This window comes from Mercurialis annua, linkage group LG4 (assembly GCF_937616625.2).
Source record: "Mercurialis annua linkage group LG4, ddMerAnnu1.2, whole genome shotgun sequence".
NCBI classification, from domain to species: domain Eukaryota; kingdom Viridiplantae; phylum Streptophyta; class Magnoliopsida; order Malpighiales; family Euphorbiaceae; genus Mercurialis; species Mercurialis annua.
This window is the reverse complement of record NC_065573.1, coordinates 37,948,674-37,962,951: the sequence shown is the minus strand read 5'-3', so window position 1 is coordinate 37,962,951 and position 14,278 is coordinate 37,948,674. Positions and strand designations below refer to the sequence as shown.

The window sequence follows — 14,278 nt, the reverse complement described above, 5'->3', positions numbered from 1 at the left end:
AATATCCTTTATTTCTAGATTAGTTAAGAACAAAATTGGATAATCTCAGCCTTAAAAATACTTCATATTGTACAATTTTATTCTTAGTTAACCAAAAATCAAGTGTAATGTCCTTGATTGATCAAAATGCTTAAAAATGAGTTATTTGACTTCCCATCACAAGTTGAGGGACTGCATGGGTTTTTTACTCAATAAAAAAGGACTCTAATTTGGTTCTCAGTTAGATTCACCCCAAAAAGCAACGAAACAATCAACATACTTAGAAGGATACACTGCTTAATGGATCAAAACTTGCAAAACTGTAACCGAATTTTGAGAAGAAAATTTCATTTTTTTCTTTTCCCAAAACAAAACTAAATATTTATTATAATTTTGATTATTATTATATGCAAAGTTAGTTCACGCCTGGGTGGATTTAAAAAGAAAGCTCATGATTGCTTATGCTAAATTAATACTGATTTAAATTGTTGTTTCTTGTGGATTAAGATTGTAAGGATGCATAAAGAATTAATTTGTTAATTAAGATGTTTATGCTACTAATTATGCAATTGAAGTTTTTGTTTGCAGCAGTTAATTGTTTGTGAGGTCCCATAAAAAGGTTTATGCTTGCACTTAGGTCTTAACCCACCTTTCATTTTTCTTTTTCTAGTCAATTTCTTATTGTCTTAGCAAACCTAATTTTACTTGCCATTTACTCAAAAATATATTTATAAGAAAAATGAAAGCTATAATTAATATGATGACAATAATGCCACTTTGTCTGCTTTCCCTAATGAAAAAAGAGTTTTAAAAATAGAAAATAAGCAAAGGAAAGAGTAAAGAAAAGAAATACTCCACCACTTTCATTATTTATTTAATAAATATTTAAACCAAATCCCTACCAAAACTTAAAAAATATCTAGTATTATAAAACTAAATTATGTGTGAAATCATTACAAACATATTAATCAATGCCTACTTTTAATATTCTTATATTATTTATATTTTTACCCATAGTTTTCTCTATTTTTGAATCTCATTTCACAGACTTAAAAAAGTGAAGAACCTGTATTAGCTCAACAACAAAGAAAGAAAAAACAAAACAAAAACTTTCTTTATTATCTCAAAAACAATTTAATAATTTTCCAATTCAATTCCACAAATTCAAAAATCAAACATAAAATCCTACCTTGCTCTTCTCAATCTTTCTGCCTTCTTCAAAAATATAAAGAAAAAGAAATTAATTTCTTCTTTTTCTTTTATGCTTTTTTCCAAAATAAGTTCTACTAAAGCTTGAGCTCCTTGTAATCTCTAAATTTAAGTTCAAAATTATTTTTAGTTGAGCAGATTTTTTTTACTGTCAAACTCTAATTTTAGCTCATAAAATCAAAAGTTTTCATTTTATTTTTTTATATATATATTGTTTAAAATTATGTTCTTGGTTTTTAAAATTTAAGCTTACAAGTTTGGTTCAAAAATTTCATCTTTAATTTCTTTCCTTATAAAGATCAAACTTTGTGTTATTTCTTGATGATTTGAGCTTAAATTTGAAAATGGGTATTAACTAAAATCATAAAAATAAATTTTTTAGAAGGGTTTAAGCAAAAAAATGGAAGCAAGAGAAACAGTAAGTAATAGTGGTGGTGTTACAGTGGTGGGATCCGATGCTCCGTCGAGCTACCAAATAGCTCCAAGGGCCACCGACAACCTTAACTCAATCCCCGGATCCACCCCTCCTCCACCGCATGCGGTGGCTGTTCCGCCGCCGTCCACGGTGGCTCCGGCGGTCTATCCGATGATGACTTTGAAGAAGAAGAGAGGGAGGCCAAGAAAGTATGGCCCGGACGGCTCAGTCACAAAGGCACTATCTCCGAAGCCGATATCGACGGCGGCTCCTGCACTGCCGCCGGTGATTGATTTTTCAGCTGAGAAGCATAGGAAGATAAAGCCGGTGAGCAAGACAAAGTTTGAAGTGGAGAATTTAGGTAATAAAGATTGAACCTTTTATGATTTTTATGAGTACCCTTAGGTTTGATCAGATTAAATATGTCATCTTTTTTGTTGGTTTTGAAGTCTATGATTGTTTACGTGAAAACAAAATTTTGGGTGGTTGTTAAGTAGAGAGGGTGGGGGTTAGGGTTATGGGGGTGTGGGACCTTTGATATGATTTGTCAATTGAGATCTGTGTCTGAGTTTATGTGGATATGGTTGGTTTTTTAGAAAGTGAGGTATGAGAGGGGTAGGTATGGTATGGTAGCAACAGAATCTTTTGCTGTTTGTTATGAGACTGTCGTTTTGGGCTTTCTGTTGCCCATTCTGGGGGTGAGAGTTTGTGGAAGGTGCTATTATGTAGTCTGCAAAAAGTTCATGGTGACCAGAATCAGACTAAAAGGAGACTGAGTGAGAGAGATGTTGTGAATTAGTTGGGTAATGATCTTGGGTCAAATGGAAATTAAGAGAAAGTTTGTTGTTTCTAGGTTGTGTTGACGTTTACTGTTTCTTTGTAGATGTTTTTGTTGTTTGGTATTGGTGTGGTGATACTATATTCTTTGTGTCTTACTTATGTAGTTGAGTGATTCTTTTCTTGTCAAGTGGGTCTGGATTTATGTGTAACTGGAATTTATGATATTTTGACTTGTCATCATTCTATCCTCTTATCATCTTGGGCTCTACTTGGTCTCTTTTCTGAGGTTATCTTCTTTTTTACTATTTTTCTTGCTGGAATGCCTATATATCCATCCCTTTTCTGATATCTCATCAAGTGAGAACATAACATATTATGTTCGATAAATCTATATTACTCCTATTAAGGTGTAGTTAAAAAGGATAAAAACTTAAGTTAAATTAATCTATACTTATCATTTTGTAAAAAATGATGTAGATATACTCTGCCAGTACAAATACAAGGATAAATGTAATAAATATGTATCTCTTCAGTATTCTATCTCTACAGGGATAGTAAATGCTGCAGTAATATTCAGACCAGTCGGTAAATGGTAGTATCAAATTCTGTGTCATTATTAAATCAAATTTTCTGTTTTTCATATGAGCTTTAATATCTATTCTTGTCCTAAATTGTGATGGAATTGGTCATTATAGGGTTTGCTTCAGATTGCATTATCAATTATATAGAACGAAAAAATTTACTTGAATTAATTGATGTTCTTTGTAATTTTTGCTTGCTTTGTACCGTGCTGCAAAAGAAATCCGAGTTTCAGTTGTGCTGGTCTCTTGCACCAAGCAGTCTTACAACTTATGTGAATTGATGCTTTTAGGTTAATAAGGAAATTAAAATCTTTACGTAATTGTTGTATGGCATCTGCATGGCGTTTTGGGTGGAAGTTAAATCAAACTAATAAGCTTCCTTTTATACGGACATGCATGCTGACAGATCAAATGCTAAACAAGCTATTAATTGGAGGAAGTGGCATTGTTGAGATTTTGCACTTCTTTTTTCTGTTCTTAAGGATTTTTGGTGATGCATGGTGAAAGTACTGCATTATTCTCGGTTTCTAACTTCGTGTTGAATTTACATTTTTTCTAAATGCGTTTTTTGAAATCTAGTTTTGTGGAGTCATTAACCTTGTGGAAATTTTGTCTTGCAGGTGAATGGGTTGCATGTTCTGTTGGTGCTAATTTTACACCTCATATTATTACTGTTAATGCAGGCGAGGTACGTCTTGAGCATTACCGGTTTATTATTGTATTTATGTGTTGCATACTTGCATTGATATCTTTTTGATTTTCTTGATCCATCATATCATACCTTTTTGGAAACACAATTCTTAAAATCACTTTGGATTGGTAGTTTTTTTTTTCTTTTGGATCATGTCTTTATTGTCTTAAATTAGGTACGGAAACATCAAAATAAACAATGTTTTCGTATCCGAAATTTTTGGAAACTGAACCTTTTCGGGAACTCCATGACACGTTTCAAATGATTTTGAAAAAAGTTTCCTTTATTTTTCAGTATTGAACTTTTTAAGTTAAATCAATTTGGATTGGTAGGTTTTTGGATCATGTCTTTATTGTCTTAATACGAAAACGTTAAAATAACCAATATTTCCGTATTCAAAACTTTTGGAAACTGAACCTTTACGGAGACTCCATGACACGTTTCAAAATATTTTTCAAAAGTAACCTTTTCTATATTGTTTTTTTTAAGTAAAATCACTTCGTATTGGTAGGTTTTTGTCCTTTGGATCATGTCTTTATTGTCTTAAATTAGGAAGTACGGAAACCTTAAAATAACCTATGTTTCCATATCCGGAACTTTTTGGAAACTGCATGACACATTTCAAAATATTATAAAAAATTTCCTTTATTTTTGAATATTGAATTTTTTTAAGTAAGATCACTTCGAATTAGTAATCTTTTTTGTCTTTTGGATCATGTATTCATTGTCTTAAATTAGGAAGTACGGAAACCTTAAAAGTACCGATGTTTCCGTATCCAAAACTTTTTGGAAGTTGAACCTTTTCGGGAACTCCATGACATGTTTCAAAAGATTTTGAAAACATTTCCTTTATTTTTCAATTTTGAACTTTTTAAGTTAAATCACTTCGGATTGGTTGGTTTTTTTGCCTTTTGGATCATGTCTTTATTGTCTTAAATTAGGGAGTACGGAAACCTTAAAATAACCAATGTTTATGTATCAAAAATCTTTTTGGAAACTCCATGACACGTTTCAAAATATTTTAAAAATCTTCCTTTATTTTTTAATATTGATTTTTTTTTAAGTAAAATCACTTTGGACTGGTTGGTTTTTTTCCTTTTGGATCATGTCTTCATTTTCTTAAATTAGGAAGTACGGAAACCTTAAAATAACCTACGTGTCTGTATCCAAAACTTTTTGGATTCTGAACCTTTTCGAAAACTCCTTAAATGTTTTAAAATATTTTAAAAAGTTTCCTTTATTTTTCAATGTTGAACTTTTTAAGTTTAATCACTTCGGATTTTGTAGGTTTATTTGCCTTTATATTGTCTTAAATTAGGAAGTACGGAAATCTTAAATTAGCCAATGTTTTCGTATCCAGAACTTTTTGAAAACTGAACCTTTTCGGAAACTCCATGACACGTTTTCAAAATATTTTTAAAAAGTTCCCTTTTTAAGTAAACATTATGAAAGTATTTATGTTTTTATTTTTATTTTTCTTATTTATTTGGAAGTACGGAAACCTTAAAACAACCAACTTGAACCTTTTCCTAACTCCACCACACGTTTCAAAATATTTTTTAATTAAACTTTATAAAAGTATTTATGTTTTTTTTAATTCTTACTTATTTATTCCCTATTAATTTTGTTTTTACTTTTTCTATAAATTTTTGTTTTTCTACTTAATTAAAAATATTTGGTTTTTTCATTTTTTTAAATTTTTTTATGAGTGGTATAATTTCATTTAAAGATATTAGCATGATTATATATATATAATATATATATATATATATATGCAACTTTTCCCAGTGTTTCATTTCCTGTATTTGTATAAATTCCATATCCTTGTGTCATATTGCATCATATCATGTTAACATTTCTGTTTCTGTGCTATTCAGGTCTTGAAAGGTCCATGTATATCTTTTGCAAATGTTTTTCTATATACAAGGAAATCGTAAAAATAATTAAGTTTCTGTGAAACAAAATTCAATTATATCTTAATGCTTCAGTATATGCAATTTTATATTTTCCTTATAATAAATTCTTTCATTGGATATAAATAGGATGTTACAATGAAGATTATATCATTTTCTCAACAAGGACCTCGAGCTATATGCATTCTCTCTGCAAATGGAGTGATCTCAAGTGTTACACTCCGGCAGCCTGATTCCTCTGGGGGCACATTAACATATGAGGTAATGCATTTCATCCTTTTATTTATCTTCAAGTTGTGGCTGAGAAACCTAGAGCTAATTTGCTTGGTGTTTGCATCTTTGATGCACATTTGTCTAGTTAATTTGCTATCTTGTTACTGATCACACTCATGCGCTCTTCACTTTTTTCTCAAGGTCCTATATGGCTTCTTGTGAACTTGGGTTCTGATTTTTGGTGCTTTAATTTATTTATTTTTAAACTGTATTGCGTTATTTTATTCCTCATTCGATGAGGTGATCGGATGGTTACATGTTGATGTTGGACCTTTGGTGCCCCTTCGAGAATTTAGGAAAATTTTCAGTTTTATAGTCCGATCTGTAATATAGTTTTTCTGCCTGCTAACTTACTGTCATTATCCAATCTCCTCCCTTTGGCAGGGTCGCTTCGAGATACTGTCTTTATCTGGTTCATTTATGCCCACAGAGAGTGGAGGAACAAGAAGCAGATCCGGTGGAATGAGTGTTTCGTTAGCAAGTCCGGATGGACGTGTAGTAGGTGGTGGAGTTGCAGGTCTGTTGGTAGCTGCGAGTCCTGTGCAGGTTAGTCCTATCAAGATGCCTAATCCTGTACTCAATTCATTTTTTATTACTTCCATTCTTGTGGAAATGTGTAAGAAACGAAAACGGTTCCTGGGAGGAGAAGAATTCTGATATTTTTCTTTCAATTCGTCAGGTTGTTGTAGGCAGTTTTCTGTCCGGAAACCAGCATGAGCAGAAACCAAAGAAGCCGAAGCCCGACAACATAACTATCACAACAACAACTGCAGCAATGGCAATTCCTATGTCTAGCTCCGATCCAAAATCCAACCTCCCACAGTCAACATTTCGCGGAGATAGCTGGTCAGCAATAGCAACAGATACAAGAAATAAGCCAACCGACATCAACGTGTCTCTGCCAGCAAGTTAACTAGGTTCTCCTCAGTTGGTGCGCTGCAAGGTTTGTCGCTGACAATGACAGAATTCTCTCGTCGAAGCTCACCTCATAAGTTGCCAGTAAAACTTATTGAATATCTTATTATTGTTGTAATGTTTATTTTACCCCATTTCGGTTCGGGTAGAATTTTTTAGATAGTTAGCTGATTAGGTAGGCTGTTGCTGCTGTTGTTGTGTTGTCTTGTAGAATAGTATTTGATGTAATTTTCAAATCTAGAGCTGCCTTTCTTCGAATTGGTGAATTTGTGTCTGAAAATTGTTGTTGTTACTAATCCTTAAGTGCACTATTTCTGTTATCCTATATGTAGAATCTTTTTAGTTGTTCTAATCCGAAATATTTTGTTTTCTTTTTCACTTAAATTAATGTAGCAGCAACTGTTTTCTTACATATACTTTTACTGGTGCTAGCTATAAATTATCCTTTTAGATTAATTTTTGTTTCTGAGCAATTGTAATTTTTTTTTTTTCATGAGAGACTGACTACGGATTTTCTTCGAGAGTGTAGAAGAGACATACACAGTCACTCAACCGAAAGGTTGTTCGAATGATGAATGAAGTGAGAGGGTCGATGTATTTGAGTTCGAGCTGAAATTTTGAATGTTCCAGTTTTAATTTTTTTATTTATTTATGCTTGTAAGAAACTTCTTGTACTAGTCCCGGAATTTAAAGCAAAGAACAAAGATTGTTTGCTTAATCACAAATATGACTTGCGTTTGAAGATTACTGCACTATTATTCAGGCAGCAATGTCATTTTTTATTTTAAATTATGATTTTCTTCACTTTTGAAATTATCATGTAGTAATTGTTTTTCTTGTGTCACGTTATATTTAACTCACATACAAATGTCAATCGAGATTTAATTCAATTATATATTTCTGCCAAACGAGACATTGACCCAGTTTTTTTTAATTTTTCTATATGTTCCTAGGAAAGTATTATCATAAAAAAGTCAGCTTCTGCTAAATATTTAATCACAAAAAATTATGCAATCAACCATATTACTTAACTAACAAATATTATGCGATCGAACAGTTCAAAAAAGCCAATATTATCATTTTTGGTTGCTAATCATTTGGTTTATGGAATGATTTGTGTTTTGTCTTTTAATATAAAATATTAGTTTGTTAACATCAAATTGATGCGAATCTAAGAATGTTTTTAATTGCAGATTATTGTTCTTTTGTTTTAAAAATTTCAAATTAATGCTGGTGTTGGGAAATTTCCTCAAGTCAATTACTGAATAGATGAAACTTTTACATGAAAATAACGGAAAGAGTAAAGATATAAAATTTATTTTAAAAAACAAAATAATCTTATTGAACTTCTTTTAGTCTTACAATAACATTTATTTCTACTAATGGTAGCTACATGCAGCCTGCTCCTGAAACTTCCATGACCATGCTAGCAATACTAGCTAGTCGGTAATAGCACTTGTATATCCAATTTATTTCGGATTAATTATTTTTACAGTTACTAAACTATAGCGAGACGGTTATTATCGTTTTATTTATTACTCCCTCCGTCCCATTTAAGAAGGGACATATCCCATTTTTATTTGTCCCACTTAAGAAGGTCATATCGTGTTTTTTGTGCCAATTTATATGAATTTTCCTTTTATACCCCCTTTTCTCTTTCCATAATTAATGAGTATTAGTCTATACACAAAATACAACACTATCATAAATAGGGGTAAAATAAGAAAATATTATAATAGTTAATGCTTTCTTAATATATGTGAAAAAGTCATTTGTCCCTTCTTAAACGGGACGGAGGGAGTATGTTTTGATAGTCAATTTTTTTTTTCACATCAACCGGATGTTAATACAACAATTCAAGCTAAAAATTACTTAAATGAAACCAAAAATTTTATGATTATCCAACATATTTGTCTACATATATTTAATTTTTAATCTGAATTGTTATAATAACCTTTTATTGATGTTAAAATAAAAACAAATTAATAAAATGACGGCAACCGTCTTATAATAGACATATCTTTTAGTAACTGTAGAAAATTAATTTCTTATACCAACAATAAAAGTAAGTTACTTCACTGTATAATTTCACCAGTTCTTACAATTTTTTTTATACTCCCTCCATCCAGGGACGAAGCCAGGATTTATTTTTGGAGGGGTGAAAAAAAAAATTTAGATAATTGGAGGGGCATAAAAATTTAAAGAAAAACTTAAACGGTCAAAAAAAGTAAAAACAAAATTTTTCAAGGATGAAAAAGTAAAAAGTAAAAATTTGGGGGGGGCAAATGCCACTACATACCCCCCTTGTCTCCGTCCATGCCTCCATCCAGGGACGAAGTCAGGATTTATTTTTGGAGGGGTGAAAAAAAAATTTAGATAATTGGAGGGGCATAAAAATTTAAAGAAAAACTTAAAGGGTCAAAAAAAGTAAAAACAAAATTTTTCAAGGATGAAAAAGTAAAAAGTAAAAATTTGGGGGGGCAAATGCCACTACATACCCCTCCTTGTCTCAGTCCATGCCTCCATCCCATTTTAGAAGTCTCATATTTCATTTGGGATTGTCTCATTTTAAAAATCTCAATTTTATTTTTAGAAGACATTTTTTTTATGATTGGAGAGGGAGGAGCACTCCTAAAAAGAGTTGAACCCATGACCTAATAGTTTGCTGCCTAGCGCTTATACTATTTGATTTATAGAAGACTTTTATGTAAAACTTCTCTTTTTATCATCACCTTTAAAGAACTAATATAGAAAATTCCACTATAATTAATAAAAACAAACATGAAAAGATAAAGATAATAAATATTTATTAATATTTGTGTAAAAGGAAATGAAATTTTTAAAATAGCACGGAAGGAGTATATACAGACATGGTCCTTTTTGAGGTTCGACCAGAGTCAATCCGGCTCATTTTTTAACTACGAGTATCATGATTCAATGTCATGACCATAATTCATAAAGCTAAAAATAAAATAAAATTTTACTTCTAGTTCTAGACTTCTAGTCTCACTGTCTCTAAAAGAAATAAACTCTAGAAGACTTAGAATTTAACTTTTACATGCTTATAAAATGTCCATAAAAAATTAAAAGTGTGCAATAGGTACAGAAACACGGTAACTAGCGTAAAACAATGAAAGAAGAATGAAAAAAATTGAATTATTTTTGGTATGTCATACTTGGAAGTTTATATTACTTGATAGAATGAATTAAACCAAATTTTAATTGTAGTATACTAATATTAACAATTTCTAAGAAGATACTCTTTATCATAATTTCTCAGCAAATCATCCCCTAAACCAAGCAATACTATAAATACCAAAAATATATAAATTAATCAAACACAACAACATTATAAAGTAGTATCAGCATTATCAAACAAGTTTAATTATGGAAATGAAAAAGCTTGATGTATCACCTGCTCTTGTGTTCTTGATTATTTCGTTAGCTGCCACTTTAATGCTTAAATTCTCATCTCCTCTTTTCGTGTTTTTGTTGTTCAATACCATCGTTATAGCTATCGTTTTCGGAAGTTATAAACCGAATTGTGCGGAAGAAATTGATGGAAGCTGGAACTATTCCTTTCAACCTACTTTATGTGAAGTTGGAGACTCCGATACGTATGATCATGACGTTAAGGATGGAGATAGTTATAGTGATATCGATGATGATGACGGTGTTGATGATTATAGGAAGGAAAAGTGGTTTTCCGATGGATACGACGAAGATGATGAAAGCGGGAGTAGTGATGGCGAGATTGGATGGGATGATGACAATGACTACGACGACGAGAAGAATGGAAAAAATGATGATTTGTTTAGGGCAAGAATTGAAGAATTTATTGCCAAGGTAAACAAAGGACGGAGGGAAGAATGGTTGAGGGACTTTCTTGATAATCAATACGAAATTTCTTGATAAATTAAGTACGTGTATGCATGTAAAATTGATGTGTTCACCGGTTCTTGGGGCTCCAATTTTTGCAGAGGATTCTGTTGTTTGGTTTTGTTTTTACCATTTTTGTTGGTGTGTTGGTGCGTCCAATATTAGGGACAATCAAATGTGACTGGCATTAGTTGAACATTTTTGTGAATATTACATGACAGTTTTAGTTGAATGATAATTTTCTTAATTCAATTATTTGCAATATTGGTTTATTTTATCTTACATAAATAATTTGGTGTTCGGTCCAGTTAAATATATAAATCTCAATCAGTTTGGCTAAAGTTATGAAGGCCTTCAAATATCCCCAAGGAATTCAAAACAATTAAAAGAAGAATCAATGTAGAAACTTCCTGATCAATAGCTGATTGTACAAAGAGTTGAGAAAATTTCTACAATTTTTAACAGGCATAAGCCAATCTTATGAACATTTGTATACACTACCCAAGACCAAATGATGGATCTCGGGAAGCTGAATCAGCATCCACTGCAGGTGGCCGAATTATACGATCAATGAGCCCATAATCAAGCGCCTCCTGAGCATTGAACCGTTTCATTCGGCTCAAGTCCTTGTTAATCTGCACATAAACATCAACATTTTCTCACTTTTTCTTGGAGTATTTATGATTGCCTCAAAGTTTGAAAAAAAAAGGGGAGGGACCGGGTTCACCGGCTCGGGACGTATGGTGGGGAATATTTCTTTTCTATTTAGTAGCCTCTCTAGTCGCATAAAAATGAAAAAAGAAACCATGATACTGACCTTCTCCGCTGGCTGTCCGGTGTGTTTAGCCAACTCATTATAAAGATAGTCCTTGATTCTAAGAAGCTCATTTGCTTCGTTACGAATGTCATCAGCCTATAAGCATGTCACTCATAAGTAAAATACTATTTGATTAATATGTTTACTAAAGTTTATCATGACAATATATGGCAACAATACCTGGCCACGAGCAGCCCCAGCTGGTGACTGTAGAGCAACTCTTGAAAGAGGCATTGCAGAGCGATTTCCCTGCCAATACAGAGCAAAGAAAGTCATAAGAAAGTATTCTATTTCTAAAGAGGAGTTAAATGAGCTATTTGATTTTTCTAGTGTTGGTTTTGACTCTATCCCATCACACTTCAGTGTCCACTATTTTTTTAATTATCATACTAGTTCCAATTATCAATGGAATAATAATTGCCGCAATATGGTCGGTTTTAAGACTCTACACCCCTTTGGTACTTTCACCGGGTCATTACCTATTCCATTAATGTAACGGGGTCTTCACAGGCAATAGCCTAGTGGTAGAGACATTGTAATTAGACCTGAGTATCTCAGGTTCGACTTCTAGTCCTTTATTAATTATTATTAATAAAAATAATAATAATAAAATCTATATATGTTTCAAGTCAAAATTAAACCGAACCGATTTTATAAAAAAATTAAATATTTCAAATCGAACTTAACATTTCCTTTGATTGAATTTTCGGCTCGGTTGATTTACAGTTCGGTTTGTACCAAAAGCCGACTAAAATTTGTTTACTTCTAAAGCCAAAAACCAACCAAAATTGTTGGTTCGGTTAGGGTTGGCTATTTAATTTGGTTCGATTTTTGCACCCCTCTTATATAGAACAGCCAGTAAACTTCACATAGACAGTAGTGATTAAATAGAAGCACAAAAATCTGCCATGAATTGTGATGGTAAAGCTAACCCGAAACAGTTCTTTCTTACTGCCGCAACTCAATATATACCATTCAAGATCTACGCAATGAATCATGTAGCTAAGTATTCATCCATTCTAATTCCATTATAGACTAAGAGTACCTTTTCCCCAGCTGCAAGAATAAAGCCTGCTAGATTATAGGCAAATCCAACACAGTGAGTACCAACAGGACTTTTCAAGCTTCGCATAGTATCATAGATAGCCAAGGTTGGAGTAAGCTGCAGATTAACAATGATATATCAAACATAAACCAAAATAAAAGCTGTACAAATACCAAAGAAAATGTAGATTGTGTTAACAGAAATTACGAGTTGATCTACAAAGAACTCACATCTCCACCAGGACCGTTTATATATAAGTAGATTCTTTTGGAATCATCAATTGTGTCAAGGTACAACATTGTTGCCAATATTTGGTTGCTGAACTCTTCATCTATATTTTGTCCAATGAAGATAACACGCTCTCGGTACTGCGCAAACAAAGTAAATAAAATCTCCGCACTCATAACCCAAACGTAGAAGCTAAAAGCACTATAAACAAATCAAGAACCCACGAGTAAAATTTTATAGCTAAATTCTTAAGTATCTAGCACAAGGACGGTTTAAGAGGGAGATCATTATACATACCTAAGAAAATGGAAAACGTTATACAACATCAGTGAGCAAAAATCTAGAAAGGATAAGTAAGGTTGATGAACTTACAAGGGCATTCCACAAATCAACCCATTGCCAAGTTCCCTCACCGGGAGTTCTATAGGGCACTCTTGGAGTCCCAATAGGCATCATTCTAACTCCGGCTCGTATTGCTCTATTGCTAAGCGTCCTGCAACGTGTAAATTTATCACTCAACATCCGTAACCAAAACAATCAAACAATATTATGCCTAAAGTTGAATACTTAATGTACAATGCAGCTACATGGTGTACATACTTGTAAAAAAAGATAAGATTGTAGATATCCCTTTTTAAATTGCACAGTATATCGGAAACTAACACAAATAATGTTCCTAGTAAAGCTCCAATTTTACTTGAATAACCTGCTGATATGAAGCCCTAAAAATTCTGCTGATAGAAAGTTAAAATGAAATTACCCGCATTGGAGGCTCTTATTAACCTTGCCATAGAATTCTGCAGTCAAATTAGGTCTACCAGTTGCGTATAAACCTATTTCAAAAATGACAAACAATAAATAATAGAAAAAGATTAGGATAGAAGAAAAGAATACAGACTTTATATTAAATGAGACAGACCTGAAGATTGAGGTTTTAATCCAGTATAAAGCTTGGTTCCACAACTGCAAATGTTTAATAAAAAAACAAAAAAATGTTACTATTAGTAAAATAAAGTCAAATTTTGGAATTAAATAAAATTGGGTTATGTGCGCATAGATATAAGGAATAGGATGTATGTGTTAGAGTAGAAAAAACCTGAGAGAAGGCTGGTTTAGGCTTGTATTCAGAGCCAGCGCCATTTTTATCTGATTTTTTAGCTGCGACTAGGAAGAAGATGAAGTTAAGAGTTTTTACCAGTGATAGCTTTACACAGAGGAGACATCACATGGTGCCGATATCATTATAACCTACATTTTCCTAATTCGATGTTGGCCGTTAGATTTTTGTGTCCTACCCTATGGTTATTTGATGAACTCTATAAATTGTAAATTTCTTATCAAAATTCAAAAATACCAAATTGTTTTGATTTATTTTGTTTAGGCCTTGTTTTTAAATCAGCAATTTTAATCTATTTTTTAATTTTTATTTCTAACTATAATCATTTATTTAAATTTGACAAAAAAATATTTAAATATATCGTTTATGTTACTCATGTTGTGTTAATCTACAATTCTAGCATAAAAAATTTCAAAAGTGAAATAAAATGAAATTT

The 14,278-nt window shown here is 32.0% G+C and overlaps 2 protein-coding genes across 2 annotated transcripts; one reads left to right on the top strand and one right to left on the bottom strand.

The window, feature by feature from the left end:
• The first annotated feature begins 1,405 nt into the window (after positions 1-1,405).
• On the top strand, positions 1,406-7,081 carry LOC126677739 (AT-hook motif nuclear-localized protein 1). Its single transcript, XM_050372504.2, has 5 exons — positions 1,406-1,964; positions 3,585-3,652; positions 5,698-5,829; positions 6,226-6,387; positions 6,521-7,081. The coding sequence occupies exons 1-5, from the start codon at positions 1,589-1,591 to the stop codon at positions 6,752-6,754; spliced, it is 972 nt and encodes a 323-aa protein (XP_050228461.1). The 5' UTR covers positions 1,406-1,588; the 3' UTR covers positions 6,755-7,081.
• Positions 7,082-10,966: 3,885 nt separating this feature from the next.
• Positions 10,967-13,941, bottom strand: LOC126679323 (ATP-dependent Clp protease proteolytic subunit-related protein 2, chloroplastic). Its single transcript, XM_050374321.2, has 9 exons — positions 13,822-13,941; positions 13,645-13,688; positions 13,486-13,558; positions 13,098-13,218; positions 12,728-12,865; positions 12,498-12,614; positions 11,633-11,701; positions 11,453-11,548; positions 10,967-11,270 (listed from the first exon to the last, which is right to left on the bottom strand). The coding sequence occupies exons 1-9, from the start codon at positions 13,863-13,865 to the stop codon at positions 11,133-11,135; spliced, it is 840 nt and encodes a 279-aa protein (XP_050230278.1). The 5' UTR covers positions 13,866-13,941; the 3' UTR covers positions 10,967-11,132.
• Positions 13,942-14,278: the final 337 nt, after the last annotated feature.